This window comes from Xiphophorus couchianus, chromosome 20, assembly GCF_001444195.1.
Source record: "Xiphophorus couchianus chromosome 20, X_couchianus-1.0, whole genome shotgun sequence".
Lineage (NCBI taxonomy): Eukaryota > Metazoa > Chordata > Actinopteri > Cyprinodontiformes > Poeciliidae > Xiphophorus > Xiphophorus couchianus.
This window is the reverse complement of record NC_040247.1, coordinates 9,290,008-9,309,881: the sequence shown is the minus strand read 5'-3', so window position 1 is coordinate 9,309,881 and position 19,874 is coordinate 9,290,008. Positions and strand designations below refer to the sequence as shown.

Here is a 19,874-nt window from a genome sequence, read left to right as displayed (position 1 = left end):
AGGTTTCAAAACTGCAAAAAACAATAATTATGCAAACTGTTAGCTCCTTTACTGTGTTTAAATTTATGTTAATCCCACCCACCCTTGGGAGATGTAAGCACTTTACAGAAATACATGATACAATTATAGAAATATTAACAAAGAATGTGGATAGAAGTTGAGATTAGTGAAGAATTTGTCCCCCAATTACTTACCCACTATGCTAGGACATTTAATGAATAACAAAGCTGTACCCTCATTAATGCTGCACAGCAAAGAGCCATTGCAACCCTGTCTAGTCCTTCCTGCTGAGGGAAATCATGGTGTGATACATTTCTAAACCATCTTGGTTTACTTAATGGTCCTTACCTGTTACAAAATTGCATATTTTGTTGTCTGTAACTAGACAGAGTTTTAATAATTTCTGATTATAAAAAGGATCCCAAAGTTTAGCTATTCCTGTGCTGCAGATATTAGTTCTGTGATCTGGGAGGGTTCCTTCTGAGTCTTTCCTGTAGACCCTACTGTGCTCTCTGTGTGCTTTCCTCCTACCATCCAAAGGTCGACTAGCTTACATGTTAGGACAACTATTTTATTTCTTTTTTCAAATTGAACATTGTGTGTAATGGTGCATGGCGGTCTGCGAGTGTGTTGGCCTTGAGAAAGACTGGTGATATGCTCACAAATAATAAAAATATTTGCAGGCTGCACATTGAAGTTTCACTTCACAGTAACACTGGACTAAATGCATATGTTTTTTTAAGTGGAATATATTTTCTCAGAATGGTCAAAAAATGAAGACCTGCAATGTTTCACTTAAAAATGCCTTAATTTTAGGTTAACACACATTTGACTGACCAAGCTTATCGTGATTGGACATGTATTGAGTCAGGCATATATAATCTGTCGTTTTCCTCCAAAATCGCTTTGGGAAAGTCAGTGAACACCAGTATTGTTCCCAAAATCTTGGTTTGCTTTGTAGGCAACTAAGGGGACCATTTTGTTTAGAAAAACATACAATGATACTATGATTCAATATTAAATTCTTAAAGAAATCACACAAGTGGTATTTGGCTTGTCTCTTAACATTGGTGTTGCAAATCATAAATGGATTGCATGTATGTTTTCCATCAATGTTCACTAATTAAAGACCTTAATGTAAAAATGCATCCCTCATCACATTTCCAATGATGTACAGTCAGTTACTATTTTTACTTTGTCGTACCTGAACCAAAAGAAGAAAAAACATCAACCAAAACATCTGTGTATTCATCTCGAAAAAAGAAATCCCTGTTTTGTTTGTGGTTTATTTAAATCATTATAGTTTGAATACACATTGCTTTATCTCAGAGAAATAATTTCTATTACTGCTGTGAGAAAAGCCTACATTTAAATAGTGAACCCCAAAATAGATGTGTTTCCCTTCTGTATGTATAGTCACCATATGTAAAAAATATATATATTTTGAATTAGTTCATACAAGTTCATAAACACTTAAAATTCCATTAGTGCTGCCAGCAGATTCTCTAAGTAATGACTTTCCCTGCATAAAATTTTCTTGAACCCTAAAACTAAATAAGAATCCAAGAGCCAAACTCATTTCTTTCTCCAGTTAATATAAACACATCAAAGAAACATTTACATTTCTATAGTTCCCTCATACCATCTGACGCTGCTGCCAGCAGTACCCAGAAACAGCTCGATGTCTAACTGAGTGTTACCTGGGAAAATTAAGATAAGCAAGTAATCCTATGAATAAAATGGCTTTGCTAGACCCATAGCAGCATGGGCAGAATAATCAGCAGAGTAGAAAAGAGATACATTTATGGTTTTTGCCAGAATTGAAAATACCTTACCTTTTACAGTCTCATATTTCCATTAAAATATGATACCTCCCTAATCTCTCAACTGGAATGCTACATTATTTTTTTAAATAATTTATGGTTCAAATGCATATTAAAACCTTTTACCAGCATATTTATGAGTAATATTTTAAATTAATTCTGCAAGTGAATCCACATTTTACTGAAGCTTTCACAACGCATTTGGCAATACAGGCCAAAAAGTTAATGCAAAGCAACATGCAAACTGGCAAGCGCCGTTTTACATACAGTAGGGTACAAAAAGGTGGTTCAGAAGGCACCTTGGAGTGGTAATCCAAGGCATGTGATTTAATGGCTTGCTTGACCTTAATGGTAATCCAGTGCCCCTTCCCCCTAGTCCCCTTAGGAACTCCATTCAATGACAGGAAACAAACAGTGCTCTGACACTTCCTGCTAATTAGCATCATTAGCATATGGTCATTATGTAGCTGGACAGTAGCATGACAGGGCTCTAAGACGGGCTACAATGGTGACCTTTATTGGACAACACCAGCTGCCAGTAATTACCCATAGAATTGGCCAGATGATTGGAGACAGAGACGGACTCTGTGTCCTTTAAGACCTGTGACGTCTCTAAACATCTTCCTTTTTACCTCTTTTTACCCTCATTTTTCTTTTACAAATATATTTAGAGGCAAAAAAAAATGTGCTCAGATGGGAAACAAATATGCAGTCATTTCTTACCATTCTAATTAGGAACCTAAAGTTTACAAAGCTCTGGGCTGAGATTTAACTAAAATGTGTGACTAAATGGGACGATGTGCCTGCGTATCTGTTGCCAGAGGCTTGTGCATGCACACTGGAGACAAAAATATCGCAATGAGTGTAAAATAATGATGGGGGGGGAAAAAAAAAAAAACTACGCCACACACCCTGATGTCTTGTACAAAAAATTCTGCTTTTTTTGCCTAAGTGCTGGTAATCAGATGTTGTTTGATCCAGATCTGTGAAGCTTGTGAGAGTCTTTGAAGATGTTGACAGAAAACTCCATGTTTGCTGTCCTCTGTGAGGCCGTCTGTGCAGATGAAAAGAAAAAAAAATCGTAGTAATGTTGTGGTTCACATGCACATGCATTGTGAAAAGGTAATTTGAAACTTCAAAATACTTGTAAGGGAAATTATGTGCAGAAAGGCTGAATTTGTTTACTCCTATCATAACCCACAAATGTATTGATATCAGAAGTATGAAATAAGTATGAATGCAAATGCTGGTAGGTTTACAAAATTAAACACATGACTTTTTATTTATATGAATAGATCACCTTTTAGCTATCAACTTTTGCTTAACCATAAATTTTCCACCAAACATTGACTTAAACCAAACTAAGCCTAAACCATATCTGTCTATGTTGAACAGCTCTACTTCACCAGTGTGTTCAAAAGTTCTCAAGCCTCCATTTGTCCTCACAAAGACAAATCTAAAACAAGTTTGACTCTAGCCTGCACTGATTTATGATTCAGGACTAGTCCCTAGTGGGTTTCTGGCTCTGGAGCCTCCATTGCCATTTTTATTTTTACATTATGCTGTCTGTCTTCTACAGGAACGTCTGTCATGAAGGTTACTGCTTCAGACGCTGACGACCCTACATACGGCAGCAGTGCAAGAGTGGTTTACAGTGTACTGGATGGAGAAAAGTTCTTCACTGTTGATAGACATACTGGTAAGAAGAAACTCCAAAATCTGCTTTTTATTTATTTATTTATTTTTTTCCTGTGCTGGGTTCTTAAGTATCAGCTTAATTTTCACAGACCAAAATGTTCAAGATCATAGCCTAAACCATGAAATCAACTGGTTGTGTATTGCTATACAATTCTTGCCAAGAAGGTCCATTCCAGTGACTAGTAATACCATGCTGTGTAAATTTTGCAAAACGTAACACCATACGTGTCAATTGTTAGATATGGAGTGTAAAATTATTTGCATCTGTATGAAATTCATCTGTTTTTGCTTTTTGTCTTTAATGTTTATATAATATATATGTTTATATATAATCTCAAACTAATTTTAAACTCAAACAATAATAATCTGTGTTTATTGAAAATATGTTTTCAAATAATAAGATGTATTGGAAGAAAAAGCTACCCAAAAAAAACTTGACTGTTGTTAAGTGACAAATTAATTGTCATTATTCAAATTTCTTTGGTTCAGTTTATCTACCCACACCAGGGCCTGCTTTACTGGTAGACTAGTGGGTTCAGGACAGTGCTTAAATCGAACCTGTTAGACAATATCAAATTGGCATAAAGGTTATAAACAAGATAATTTTCACTTGAATAAAAGAAAACATGTTTAAGAACAGGTCAGAAACAAAGTCATTGATATCTGTCAGTCCAGAAAGAGTTACAAAGCCATTTTAAGGCTTTGAGACTCCAACAAACAGTAAGAGCCGTAAAAGCTTCCCAGGAGTCATCAGCCTTCCAAAGTTACATTGAGGGCACTTAAATGACTTATTCAGGAGGTTAGAAAAGAACCACAAACATCTAAAGCAACTATGGCCTCACTTTCCATATTTGAGGTCAGTATTCATGCTTCAACAATGAGAAAAAAAATAAATAAAATAAATTTAAAAATGGCATACATGGGAGAGTTCTAAGGGTGAACTCACTGACAAAAAAATGACTAATCTCAAATTTGCACAATAAACATATTGACAATCCCCAAGAGTTTGTTGAAAAACAAAATCAGTTTATTGAAAATATAAACAAAGAGGTATTTTGAAAGTGTGTCCCACATTTCAGCTGGCATAAAATTAACACATTATTTTTCTGTCCTCAGTTGTAGATGTATGGGAAAAACTCCAACTCTGAAAGTTTGCCTCTGTCACAGTTTTAAGCATTCTAGACTTGAAAGTTGCTGGAGTCCTATACTCCCAATTTTTCGACTTTATCTCCTACAAACTTTATCTTCAAATAATGCTCCATTAAATACACCTTGGAAGTCCAACGCTTTGTTTTTTGTAAATCTAAATTTCATTTGAACTTTAGAAATTAATTATTTAAGCAGCTTGTTTGAGATACTGTACTAGACTTGAACTGTATTGATCCCACAGTGATAAATTCACTTGTAATGGCATCATACTCAGAATAATAAAATGCAAATGAATGACACAGACAATAGAATAACAGAAATAAGTAAATTTACAAAACTCCAACAAAATATACAAGTATATGACCATTGCACAGACCCCTCTTATTGCTTGGAGATAAGGACTATGTAAAACCTTAAAAAATGCTTTAAGCTGATTGGTTTAAGTAAACATTAAGATTACACTGACGTCTACTATTCTATATTACTGACTATATTTCTGCATTTATTTTCAGTTGATGAAACATTTCATCATGTCTATATATGGAAAATTTGCCATTTCCCTTGAGAACTGGAACTTATAGATCATTATAACATGGCCTATACAGACTTGCAGTTGAAACTTTGCATGGTTCTACTTTAGAATACTCTCCCGAGGGGAACGCTCTGAAGTCTTAATGATTCCTTTTTTGGTGTCCACTACTTTGATTTGGTCCACCTGGGTGCCTGGATGATAAATGACTCTACCTTGGTGGGATAAGCTGGAAGACTGGATGGTTTGTTCCACTTCCCTGTTCACAACTACCATTCCACTTCGTCGCATCATTTACACACACGACTAAAAAGTTGCTTGCTATTAAGAGACAGGATAATGGGCAAAATGAAGGTCAATATTCATACAAGGAAAGTATTGCTGTATGAATCTTCCATTTTTTTCAACACACTGAAAGACAAGAAACCTCATAAAAAGGAAAAAAGACGCTCTGTTTATATTCGATTTTTTTTTAGAGGTAAATGAGTTATCTCAGTTTTGTCTATGCCGCATTTGTCTGCAGCAACATCAAAGCAAAATGGCACTGCCTATGAAAATGTGAATGCAGCAATACACTGTGTATGGATCATCAGTTTCTATGCACAGAGGCCAAAGTAATGGTACTGTGACAGCCATAAAAGGGAAGCTGACATCTCAGTCTTAAAACAGCCTCTTTTCAATTTTTATATTGGCTGTAAAAGCCCAAACTGCAGAACAGCTGTAAGAACATGGAATTAGACTCTCAGTTTCTCTGATGAAAACAGACAATTGAAGAAAAAAAAAAGAACCATGATTTGTTTCTTCTAAGTTATACTACTGCATGTACTTTATCTTAAGTAGTAGTAGGAACATGGCCCAGCACTAAAGGTGGCTGCCGTCAGCTAGTTGCATGGCAGAGTGTATTCCCCCCTCCCCAACAACAATAAAAAAAATGTTCTGGCTTAGACTCCTATCTAAAACTCAGCTCACCCTCACTTATCTTTTCTGCATGCAAATCTGTGCTGTCCTGTCAGTGGTGAAGGGTTGGAGTACATCAAGGAGATGGTGTTAGTTGACTACAGGACAGACACACATAGATGTCATCAACTGTACACACAAACTCACACCATAGGTCATTTTAAAATCTTAAATTAACATGCATAGTTTTGGACTGTAGGAGGAGAAGTATCCTGAGAAAACCCACGCATGCACAAGGAGAACATTCAAACTCCTCATAGAAATCCTCCAGCAGAGACCCAACCTTTTAAGGAACCAGTTCTAACATCACACCACTGCACAGGCTGGCCTTAAATGCTTCCCCAGTATTAAAAAAGTACACTATATTCCTTACATGCTTTCTGGATATTAACTTCCTAGGCTAAGGGTGCTCTTACCACCACAGAAGAGTTGTAATGCTATTCAGGATGGAATTGCCATGCTTTTATTCTATCCATATATATTATTCATTTTATTACAACTAAGCCATAAAATGGTTTATGGGCAGAGCACCAAATGTGACAAGCCCTCTCCCATTCAGCTCATCTGAAGAATAACTGAGCTGCTTCAGCACTTGTGACTGACCATGACAAAACCAGGAACACGTTATTTACAGATTATGAAAGTGTGGATTCTAAGTTTTCTAAAGATGTCAAACATAAAGAACTGAATAAACTGAAGAAGATATTGCCATTTGAATGTTGACATGTTCCTATTATGAGATACCCAGGGATGTTAATTAATGCTGTTCATACACATTACTTTGTTATAGCCCCACACCACAGCATTGACTGTCAACAGATGTTATTGGAAATGTGTGTAGACACCTTTTCTTTTCTTTTGACTGGTGTATATGGTTTGGCTTATATGGTTATGGCTTATAAGTTTTAAGCTTTTGTCTCTTGTTTCAATAAAACTATGAGCTTCTGTCTTGTGAGCCTTTGTCATGGGGTCATTTGTGAACCCTGAACTTCAGTGTCATTAAATCATGCCTAATCACACAAGTGGTATATTGTATTTGGCCCAAATGTGGCACAGATACAGAATTCTTATTTCATTTTTTGGCCGAATTGACCCTGACCTGAACTGGATCAGAGATTTTTCCAGGTGTCAGGGAGGGTCATGATCCCAGCATAGTGCAGAACTGGTGCATGTGCAGTCATCTCCTCTGAGTGTGATGTGGATCTGGTGACTGGTACATGGATTTTGCCCACATCTGAATGCTGTCTGAGACAAGACCCACCCGGTCACTGTCATAGCGTACTCAACCCAGCCGCAGTGACACAGTGCAGGGCTGGGCAGACCCTGATCTGTGTGCCGAAAGTGTCATGCAGAATTTCACGCTTCATGTGACAGGTTCCATGTAGAGTGCAGTGGAACAGACTTAACCATGCGATGGACAACAAAGCCTTTCAAATCCATCACATAAGTTTTAAGTACATTTCACAAAATAATATTTAGTGCTATGTATAATAATTGTGTTTAGAAAACAGAACAAGTTCTGAAAGTCACTCCATGAAAAACTGAAAAGTTTTCCTGCAGACTTAAAGTGCATCCGGTTATCTAAGTGGTCCTATTATCTGCTGCTCTCTTTCTGTTACTAAAGAATCCTTTGTACATAAACTCTGGAGAAAGTTTGCAGCTGCACAACAGTATACCAACTGGAAAATTCTCTTTTCTTCTCTCTTAGCTTCTAATGTTGTGTTTGATAGTTATATCTTCTATTCAAATCAGCAGCTTATTGACCGAGATCAATAGCGAAAGACCAGCCAATCAAAGATGGTATGTGGGTTTCCCCCACACTGCAAAACAGTAAAAATAAAGTTAACATTTTAAAGACCCCTTTAAAAGAACTAGAATGGTTTCTTCATGACTTCTTATTTTCCAATAATCAAAACTGATGATTTCCTCAGAAATTTCTGCTTTGGGAACTTGTTCTTGATTTTTCTGTTGTACATCACATTTTTGTAGACAAAAAATTAATGCCAATATTTTTGATCAAGGTTAATTAATTGCTGGAGCATGATGAAATAAATTGCATCGGAAATAGATGGGTTTTTTTCTATATGAAGCAGGTCTCATTTGCGCCGTAATTTTGACAGAGACACTGCATTGTTATGCATTGACAAGGAGCAGATGAGCAGAAGCAGCTTTTGCAGCTGGTGGCTCAGGATTGTTCTGTTTTTAAAAAAAATAATAAAAACATTCAGTAAAACAAATTTACATGAGTAGGCTCCACATGAATATATTCTTCAGCAAGTCTTTGCATCAACTGAGTGCAAAAGCACAAAACCATTTTCACACCTCACTTAAGATCACACAGCCACAAGAAAACTCCCTGCCCTCAAATCTAGGTTCAAACCAACAACAGAACTACATTACATGTCCTGCATTTCCAAACTTTATAGTTATAAGCCAATTTATGAACAGTGTAGTTTTTTTACAAGTAATACATTCATTAATACTTCTTTATTAAACTAAAAAGGTACCCCTTAAAAATCAAAGAAACAAATTCCTCACATACCTACTTAGAAATAAAAGTACATTTAGTACATCAGCTTTACATGTCCAGGTTCCACATTCAAATTTTAAATTATTGTTGTAGAGAAAGCAGGTTAAATAAAAAGACAGCCGTTTACCTTAACTTGCATTTAAATTACAGATATGTTACGACTTCCCTCCAGACCCGTCTTCTCCTTGGTGAAATTAAAGCTGCAGTATGTAACTTTTATAAAAAATATATATTTTTACATATTGGTTAAAACTGGTGAAAGTATGGCATGAGAGATAATCTCTGAAAAATTTATTGTCTCTGCCTTCTCCCAGTGCTATCTAGAAACAACCAGTGAGAAGCAGAAGGCTTCTGACTGTCATAATCTCGTGTGATAATCACAATCACATGAGATTGTGATTATTAATCACAGTCTCATGTGGCTGCTCATCCTTCCTCCCCCTTGCTCTGTGCTATGCTGCAGCTAAAACAGCCTGTTGTGAATGCTAAGTCTAGCTAGCATAGCTATTATGGCAGATAAACAGTTTTCCTGTAACAAAAAGTTGTTTCTCTCCCTTTAGCACAGCAGTGAGTGAGGTTGATTGACAGCGCTAACACCCTCCTCCTAGATCTGATTGGTTGTTTTTGGCCTGAACGTTGTATTACTTTAGCTAGCAATAGTTGCTCAGGGGAGGAGGTGGAGGAGATTAATCTTTTCACAGAATATCTGTCTCATAACAAACCGTCTCAACATGGTGAGAGCTTTAATAAATAAAGAGAAAACATATTTTTTATTAATGTTATATACTGCAGCTTGAATGAAATGCAACTACATATTATTTTTGGAAAAATCTGGTTTGCTTTATTTATATTTTGCATGTTGCCTATGCAACTAATTTTAAAAAAAATGTAAGCAACCTATTTGCATACAGCATGCCCGGCCGGTGGGCATTGGAGGGCATTACCCGCCCACAGAGTCAGCTGTGCCCCCCCTGGACTGGAAGCTGTTTGTTGTTTTTACCTTAGAGTAGCCAACTCTCTGTTATTCCTATAACTCTCTGTATAGGAATAACATATACTTGATACCCTCAAGTAGTAGGGTATCAAACTACTTGATACAGTAGTTTGATACCCTGCTGTATCAAATACTGTAATATTTGATACAGTAGGGGTTTCCGCACTTCCCATATCCGTGTCACCTTTTTCAGCAGTTAAAACTGTTTAATCCTTTGTTAACACGTCGCAACCTGTTTTTCCGAGCCGCGTACAAATGCAACATGAACCTTGAGACGCTCGCGCTGGATTTACACCTGTGCGGCAGTGACAGAGACTTGCTGCTGCTGTGCAGAGTTACGCAGGAGCTGTTAGAATCATGGCAGCAAACCAGCAAAACGCAAAGAACTTTGCACAGTTTTTTCCCCAAACTAACCGACTGAGTTGAGTAATGCTGTTGGATAGACTTAGACTTAGACTGACTTTATTATCATTTTGCATGCACAGGGTGTATACAGGTATTGTTAGCTAAATGATGACTAGCTAATAACAACAGTACAGATACACAACCCTAATTTTTTGGGAACTTCATTTCATGCTCTTAGAAACTTTAAATATTTTTGGGTCTGATGTTTACATCTTTTAATACACAATTGAATAGAAATGGATACTCAGACTGACCCCCCCCCACCCCCCAAAAAAAAACAAACAAAAAAAAACACTATAACATGTTACTGCTTAAGCTAACAACTAATGTAACCCTTTCTGGCCTCATTGACTAACTATTCAACTTATCCCTCTGTCTTTTGCTTTCAATCTCTCTCAATCATTAGGAATAATCATGACAGCAGTGGCAGATTTGGACCGCGAGACACAGGATCGTTATGAGTTGGTCGTCAAGGCAACAGACATGGCAGGACAAATGGGTGGTCTCTCCGGCTCCACCACGGTGACCATAGTGATCACAGACGTTAATGACAACCCACCACGCTTTCCACAGAGTGAGTGTTTCCCGCACATTCTCTTACTTTAGACTTTAAAAGAGATGGTCGTGTAGGAGGAGAAAAGAAAGCAGTTGGAAATAGCTGACTGACTTTTCTCTGGAGAGAGAAATGAGAGCATAATAAAAAGACAATGTGAAAACCTGCAGGCCATTGACACCAATAGGTAGTTTCATGAGGGGCCTGGGAAAAATCGCTTAAATTAAATTTATGGGCCATTTCAGCCCCACAAAAAGGTGTCATAACAATGGTGGAGAACTGATCGGCATAACTGCTTATTTATCTATATATTTTTTTAAAACATGTCATGTACAAGACCTTGCAAAATACCCCTTGAACTATTTCCTATTTTGTGAAACCTCTCCCAAATCTTATTGGTATTTGGTTGTGAGTGTTCAGGATGAAGAGCACTGTTAGTTTCTCTCAACACAGATTTTCTCATCTTGGCCAAAAGTTTAATTTCAGTCTAATCTGACCAGACTGTGTTCTTTCACATGTTTGCTGTGTCTACTACATAGCTTTTGGCAAACACCCCTAGTACTACTACTCTTTTTTATTTTTATTTTAAATTTTTCTTCTTTCTCACACACAGTTAAGTCCAAAATTATTCATAATTCTGGCAAAGATATGGATTTTTTTCCTTGTTGGAGAAGAAAGAGAAAAGATAATCAAATAATGTATTAAAGTATTTGCATTTATCATTCATATCTTTTTCAAAAATCAACAGTGAATAATTTACGGCTTACTTGTATGAAGAGAGCACAACTAATAATAGTCCTACTAACAGACTGAAGTAAATACTGGATTATGTTAAGGGCTTATAATAAAAGAGGCTTTATTTTTAAACACAATTGAAAACCATTAATCATTTTCTCTCTACTTCATACTTTAAAACTACTGTACTTTGTAATCTCCTATAATGCTGATAGAATTTTAGTGGCATTATCTGAATGTGCTCTCAAAATGTTGTCATTCCATATTTTTAATAAAAAATCTATGAGTCTATTGGTAAATCATATTGTTATACTATTCATTATAAAAATACTATTTTATGCACATCATTATATGATATGATGTGTATAAAAATACACATCATATTTTTATAGACGTGTACATTTGTAGAAGCAATTCACTTTTCTAATACTGTATATGTCTCATCCTTAAAGGAAAGAAAATGCATTTACCAAAACATTGTACTTTTCTTTCTGGATATTATTTAATTTATTTTGCATTAAATTTTTTTAGATAAACTAGCACTTTAACCCTATAAATAGTATTACATTTGATTAGGCCAATGTGCAAGCAGTCTATTTGACAGTGAGTGATATGTATTCACACACCTTTTCATATTTGTGTATGAATCACTTTTTTCATCTCAGTAAATCATATTTACTCAGTCAGAGTGATAAGCCCTGCAGACTTATAGTGCCTCCACTGCTGAATGTTGGGAAACAGAATCTGGAATACAGTTCTATAAATCAGTTACACAAAAGGATGACATACAGTATGATGTATGTAAGATCTCAGATGTCTTCTGTTCCTGTAACAATCATATTTCATCTTCCTGCTGTTTATCTAGTTCATAATGATCAGTGGAAGAAATTATACATTTTTATTGCACACTCCTGACATTTTAGCAGAATTATTGGGTTTAGTCTGGCAAAATATAAAAGCACACTCTGAAGCAATTATTTTATAATACCAAATGGAAAATATATAGGACTGGTAAAAAAAATGCCTAAGCTAAATAAAGCTTTAAGATGGATGTTATTAACCAAAATTTGCATGTCTTAACATGTCATTGGTATCATTGGTATGTATTGCTATTTTCTTTCTTTTCTCAGTCATTTTTCTTATTTATTAAAGCTATTTACTCCCTCCACCAACTACTCTTGATAGCCTGCCTATGACTATCAAACTCTTCTAATTCTGGTGCTTTCCTCTTCATTTCTGCATAACATTTGCACCTTCATTCTTTTTTGTGGTGTTTTATATAATGCCATCAATACGAGATGTATATGCTTTCTCCCTCCGGCCACCTCCTCCCTCTACCAGAGATGTACCAGTTTTCGGTGTCAGAAGGGGCAGCTGTGGGGACACCGGTTGGGCGCGTCATTGCTACTGATGCAGACATGGGGGAGAACACAGATATGAGCTATCTGATCATTGACGAAGGAGATCTCTTCAAGGTCACTACAGATGTTGAAACACAGGAAGCTGTTGTCTCCATCAAAAAGGTACATCTGAATTAAAGCAGTTCTGCTGCAGTGTTTCTGTTTACTACTGGTTTTATTTTAAATGAAAGGAACATGATGTAGGCATTTTTCATGTGTGCTAGTAAAATTAATGAGAAAATACCTATTAGTTGTAATATGTCTTATTTATAGACTATATTACATAGGAACATGATTTTATTCACATTCTAGTGATATTTCTGCCTATTGTAGTTTCTGCTAACAATACCATGTAGGATGATTTTTTTGTAATGTCTTATTATTCATTATTTGCAAGAATGGTTTTGTACTGGGAGAGGACGAAGTAAGATTTGCAGTCATTAGACATAAACAGCAACCACCATGTTGCTTTTAAATCTTGTGTCTAATGTTATTAATAATATACACAAAGTACACATTATCTTCACATGAATAAAAGAAAAGCAACTTACTGATATTATTGAATTAGTAGGAAAGTGATTATCTCTAGAAAGGATAATGGGAAACTACATGTTCCAGTGAATCATGAAAAAAGCCCAGACTGTGTTCAATACATTATGAAGCAGTATCAGTTATAAAGGGTAAAATATGCTTACTTCAGGGATTTTTTGCTATTAAACCATTAACTTTGAACTAGATTAGATTTGTTGCCATGAGCATTACCTAAAGGCAAAAAATGAGCTGTAAGCAATGGTCAAATACCTTAACAGGGGTAAAAACAGTCTTCCTTTTCCCCACACTACTGGCACAGTGCCACCAACAGTCTTGGAATCTATGCTAATTCCTGTATAAAAATTACAGTGCCACCATCCCTGGTGAAGATGTGTAAAGGCTTTCAAATAAATGATCTTGTATGCAATAGCAAAGGTTTTCACATATTTTTTAAAATTTGACATTTAAAGTAAGTGTAAAGTTTTTTTTTTTCTTTGTTTTTTTTTTTTCAACTTGGATAATTGTGCTGTCATGTGGGAATAAAGTTTTTAAAAACATTGGTAATGTGGGTCCAGGTAATGTTGGCGATTTTATGAAACATCTATACCTGTGATATCTTTGAAGTAGGTATGTGCTCCCAATCAGCATATTGCATTTAATTTTAGAACAATATGGTTTAATTCACTTTTATTTTTCTGCATCAGGATCAGGTATATTAACTTTCCATGACTTTGTCACGTTCATGTTCTTCCTCTGCATACATGGGCACTTTCAGGGAACTCCAGCTTCCTCTCAAAGTCCAAAAACATGACTGTTAGGTCAACAGGTCTCTTGGAATTGTCTTTTGGTGTAGGCGTGGGTGCGTGTGGGCATGTGTGTGCATGGTTGTTTTGTTCCTGGTTATCTTTGTTGACCTGTTCAGGATTTACTCTGCCTCTCACCCAGTGACTGCTGAAGATAGACGCTAGCCCCCCGGTACCGTTCAAGGATAGGCAGGTTTAGAAAATGGATAGACTGGATTAACTTCATTACTTTTTTATTAATATTAAAAGATCAACTGAAAGTGTGGGAATTAGATGGTCCAATGATTCTTTCAGCCCTGTAACAATTTAAAACATATGGGAAAACTAGCAAAGAAATGGTTCAACAGATACAGTATCAATACCTGGCCTTCTTAATTTAGCAAATCACAGACTTAAGTCCTATAGAAAATTTTTGGTTTGCTAAGAAGAGGGGGGGCATAAGAAAGGTACAAGGCTGTAAACAATCTGTGAGATTCTGTATGGTCAAAGATCCCTCTGTATGCTCCGATCTTGTAAAATGTTATAGTAGAATACTAAGTGCTTTCTTATTGACAGAAACACACCTGTAGTGATTTTGTTAAAGTTATTTTTATGACATAAAATCTGAAGACATAATAAAAATAAGTCACATGTATTTAAAAAAAATATATTTTGACATTGTTTTGCTTCAATAAAAGACTAATTTATTTTAAGCCTTTTGCACAACTTTACTAATAGGTGCTAACAAATGTGGATTGCAGCCAATCAGTATTTGAAAGAACATTTCTTTGTAACAATAAATTTTGATGTGTTGAACATGCATTTTTTTTGTTTTTGTTTTTTTTGTCAGCCGCTGAACTTCGAGAGCAAGAGGATCCACAGTGTTATTGTGGAGGCAGTAAATAAACACGTTGATTCTCGCTTTGTTGACCTGGGCTCTTTCCGAGATCAGACAATCGTTAAAGTGACTGTGTGGGATATTGATGAGCCACCCATCTTTCTACCAGCGGAAGGTGCTGTCATGGAAGTCCAGGAGGATGCTAAAGTTGGATCTCTCATTGGCGTTGTTACGGCCAGGGATCCAGATGTGATGAACAAACCTGTGAGGTATGAAAGAGATAATTCTCCCCTAGCTTGATGAATTCTCCCTACATTTAATACATAAAGGACTGAGTAATGTACAGAAGTTTTTTAGACTTTTTTCACAATTCACTTGTGTTTTATTGACTTAGTTCTGTACCCTGGAGATTCCCTCTAATAAATTAAAGTACAATTTTTTCATGCACATGTCTGAACACCCATTCATTCTTTGGGACTGATTTTTTAAATTTTCCTAAGGTCAATATATTAGAGTGTTATCTCTTGTTTCTACAACTTAATTTCAAATGCTTGCGCTTGAGCATCAGAGACAGTTAAATCTGTTTGGTCATCCATTCTGTCCCAGAAACACACCTCCTGGAGGGAGATGTGTAACGTTAAATAGGGTAGAATAGAATTTCGTTAGATTTGTCTCAGAAGTTGCTGTATAGATACAGGAATTATGCTACACATAAGCTGAGTGTGTCCTAGTTGCAAGTTGTAAAACTGATGGGAATTGCTGTTTGTTGTGGTTCTATCTATAATTATTGATACAAGCTGATTATAATGTATTTCTCTCAATTTTATGTTTTCCAATACTAATGAAACAGGTTTGGAAATTTGAGTTGTATAGTACTGTACAGTGTGCTTAACTTGTTTTACAGGGATGGTATTTTGTAAAATTGGCTTTTTGGAGCTTCACATCGAGTCATATTGTTATTATTGTTCCTATGATTATTTCATGCATGTTTGAGAAATCTTTTAATCTCCCCTGGTAGCAATCCTGAAAACAAGTGGTGTAACCGAGCACAGCCATTTTGACGAAGCTCCTCCCTGGAGCTGCAGTCCCCAAGCAGAGCTTCTGCATTACACAGCAGGCGTCCCCCATGACTCCTCTACTCAGCTCCTTCAGACTAGCGGTAGCAGAAATTGGAAAACACCAGTTGGAACTTTGCCTCTGCAGAGCTCATCACAGGAACTACTTCTCAGTGAAACATTGGTTAAAATGTTGTCAAATGCTTGACAGAGGAATGCTGTGATGACGCCCTGAAGGCGGAGAGTCTGAAAGAGCAGGAGTCTGAAAGAGAGAGAAATTCAAGGTGTTATATTGCGTTACGTTACGTTTGATATATACAGCATTTTTATAACAGTTAACGGTAACAGCGAGTTACTGATTAGTTATTATAGATTTTATTACAGACTCAGAGTCCAGATTACATACAAAAGAGAACAAATACAATAAAATAAAAAAAATAAAAAGTACGATAAAAATAAAATAAAACGACTCCTAGCTATTCAGAAGGGAATCATACCAGTGTCTCCAGAGTATAGATGAGTATTTAACTGCACTATATTTGATATTAGTCAACAGTATTATAATTCTATTATTAGACTCGTTTAACCGACAAATAAATTTATACATAAGCTTTCTTAAAACTGCCATCAAAGTGCTGACACGAGCAGATACAAACAGTTCACTGACACAGGTCCATCTGGGTTTATTTAACAAGAGTCTCAGTGCATCATTATAAGCCACCTTCAATCTTTGAAGACTGGCTTTTTTAAAATTGCACCACAAATGTGCAGAATACAGTGATGTACAATATGATCTAAACAAGTTCAGTTTCACTTCATCAGAACAGAATCCAAACTTACGGACAAGGATGTTTGCCTGAGTGTATAACATTCAAACCTGACGGTAAATGTCCTCATCATCAGACAGACGGTCTGTCAACACATGGCCAAGATATTTTACTTCACTAGAGACATTCACTAAAATCCCAGACAATTTGAAATTAGGAAATACTCTATTTTTGTCCTCCTTAGTGCGACAGATCAAAATGATACTTTTTGATGGGTTGAATTTGACATCAAGTAATTCACCATATTCTGAACAGACATTAAGGAGTTCCTGAAGACCAGTTGAACTTGGACTAAAAACCACTAAGTCATCTGCATACATTAAATGATTAATAATAGTATCACCAACCATGCAGCCAGTTCTACACAGGTTTAGCTGCTTACAGAGGTCATTCATATAAAAATTAAACATAGGAGATAAAATGCTTCCTTGTCTGACGCCATTGCTGACATGAAAGGATGCAGACACACAGTTGTCCCATTTCACCTGCATAGTTTGATTAGCATACCAGTAGGACAGACATCTTACTATATACTTAGGAACCCCAGCTTTGCACAATTTTAAAAATAATTTTCTATGATTTACACGATCAAAAGCCTTAGTGGCGTCTAAAAAGCACAGAAAAACTGTAGAATTTTTGCTGTTATAATTTTTCAGTAGTTCTTTAAGGCTAAATATACACATATCAGTGCCATGTTTGGATTTGAACCCAAATTGATTGTCAGAGGACATAACTATCTTTGCAAATTTTGGCAAAAGAATTAATTCAAAGACTTTAGACAGTGTGCTAGCTAGGGCTATAGGTCTATAGTTATCAGAGCTGCCAATTTTACCAGCTTTGTTTTTAATCACAGGAAGTAAAAGAACATTCATTAAGGATTCAGGGATAAAGTCATGCATAATAAAACCAGTAAAACACAAGGCAAGAAGAGGGACGACCCTTGAACTGGCAAATTTGAGATGTTCAGCTGAAATAAGATCCATTCCTATAGATTTATTTACAGACAGTTCTTGAATTGCTTGATAGACCTCGTGTGTTTTGATAGTTTCTACACTACTAACCTTGTCAACCTGGAAGTTACTTGATTGTGCCATAAAATGACATTATATGCCTAGAATGAACATAATTCTGCTTCTTTAACATCTTAAGTGCCATGAAATAGTTTATATCTACTACCTGCTGCAGCCATATTGTGTAGCAAACCTGAGGCTGCTGGAAAACCACTTACTTTCCCAGAATTCTAATTTAAGGGGTGTTCTTGTATTTTCAACTCTGACCTTAAAAAATAAAAATCAAAAATATACAAACAGTAACTGCTTCTTTTCGAAATCCCAACACCCAATTTCACATACTACATTTTCTAAACAGCCTTCTAAAATAATTTGTTTTGTAGACCTATGTTGTTATAGAAATAAAAAATCAGCTGTCCTTAGCTGACACACAAAAATAGGGTTTTTGTGTGTCAAGGTTTCTGCCTGTTAAAAATTTTATAGGTTCCATTTAAAGAAATGTAATTTATTGGATGGAATTATTATGAATACAAATATGCTTGATTTCTGAAAAAAAACCAACAACTCGTTTTTAATTTCTCATTATAATAAAGTGAAAATACAGGCAACGTTTTTATCTATTGAAAAGTACACCAATATCTTTGGTTTCTATGTGCTTTGAACTGTAATTGCAATGTGAGGAGAGGCTGTAGATAAAACTATAACAGTCTTATTAATACAACATAAACCAACACACAGGTCCCTAAGCATCACCTTGATTAAAAATGCATGACATCCAATGTTCCATGTATTATAGAACACCACACGATGGTACTGTTAAAATAGCTCTAGCTGAATGTATTTGGATAATGAGTACACCTGTGAGCTCATGTGTTGGAAAGAAAAAACTGTAAACTATTAATTAAATCATTAGAGGTTTGCAAGTTACAGAACCTGCTCTTTGGGATTAGGCGGCCATCACGTTTATACTCAAAACAATAATCCGTCTAGAGGGCAGTGTTTTATTGGTTATTGCTTGAAGGGCTTGCTTCAACAAGACCACCGTTATAGACTTTTGTAGTTGTAGAAAATAGCAAATAATTACTATTGTAGACAGAAACATATTATCTCACTATAGAGCTCTAAACACGGTAGCAATTCAGCCCAGCCTGTTCTTCTGGTAAGAACTATCTTATCCCTTTTGCTTTGATATACAGACACATAACTAGACCTCAGTCTTTTTCCAAGAGGGAACATTGTGAAAAACTAGTCACTTTAAAATATAGCAGCACTTTTACTGCACAGTTAAAATAAATAGTTTGCACTTGCCTTACAACATGATATATATACACTGGTGTTCTTCAAATGTAGGTGCAACCAATTTTACTGAGTAAAAGTCACAACACACTTGATTGCTCTCTCCATGAAGAATGCAGCAGCTAAACTTATTGTGGGATGTATTTTTATGACATAGGTCAGACAGGCATTTTCTTGCTTGTAATATTGTTTATTGTAAATCTGGAAATAGTCCTATGTAAACTTAACTACTGTATGTTTTAACAGAGTGTCTATGTAGATGAATTAAACGAACATTCGGCGTGCTAAGCTAAATATGCTATCACCAAGCAATGTGGCATCATACTGGGTCTCAACTCAAAATAATAGTTATATAAACCATCTCAGAAAAAATTACTTACGAAGCGTGGTAAATAACTCAGACATGTGGAAAGTAAATTGTTTTGCAATGACTTGCCTTCTGTCACGTCACTTTGGGAACCTGTGATTCTGGGAGCGGAGTTAGTGAATTTACTCTTTTATTCGGGGTACGCTTCTGGCCTTAACTGTGTTCTATGTGTAGAATTATATTGTAAAGACAACCGTTATTAGAAGTGTTGAACTGAGAGTAGTTTGTATAATGAGCTTATACCTATCTCCAGTGGGGAAGGCACAGGGGAGGAGAAGCTCAGCTGGAGACCGCAACTCCAAGGAGGAATTTTGTGGAAATATGCAACACATTGTGAGAGCAAGTGTTTATGCACTCCGAATGGGTGCCCCCGGAGAATCAAGGATCTCTCAAAC

At 36.0% G+C, this 19,874-nt stretch overlaps 1 protein-coding gene across 2 annotated transcripts in view; it reads left to right on the top strand.

Annotated features, from left to right (window-relative positions):
• The window catches only part of cdh22 (cadherin 22), a 164,817-nt gene that overhangs the window by 105,950 nt on the left and 38,993 nt on the right, over positions 1–19,874 (top strand). For both annotated transcript variants that reach the window (XM_028003980.1, XM_028003981.1), the window contains exons 5-8: positions 3,403–3,522; positions 10,492–10,659; positions 12,715–12,896; positions 14,937–15,193. In XM_028003980.1, coding sequence (XP_027859781.1) covers positions 3,403–3,522; positions 10,492–10,659; positions 12,715–12,896; positions 14,937–15,193 — 727 coding nt within the window. The remainder of the gene's footprint in view (positions 1–3,402; positions 3,523–10,491; positions 10,660–12,714; positions 12,897–14,936; positions 15,194–19,874) is intronic.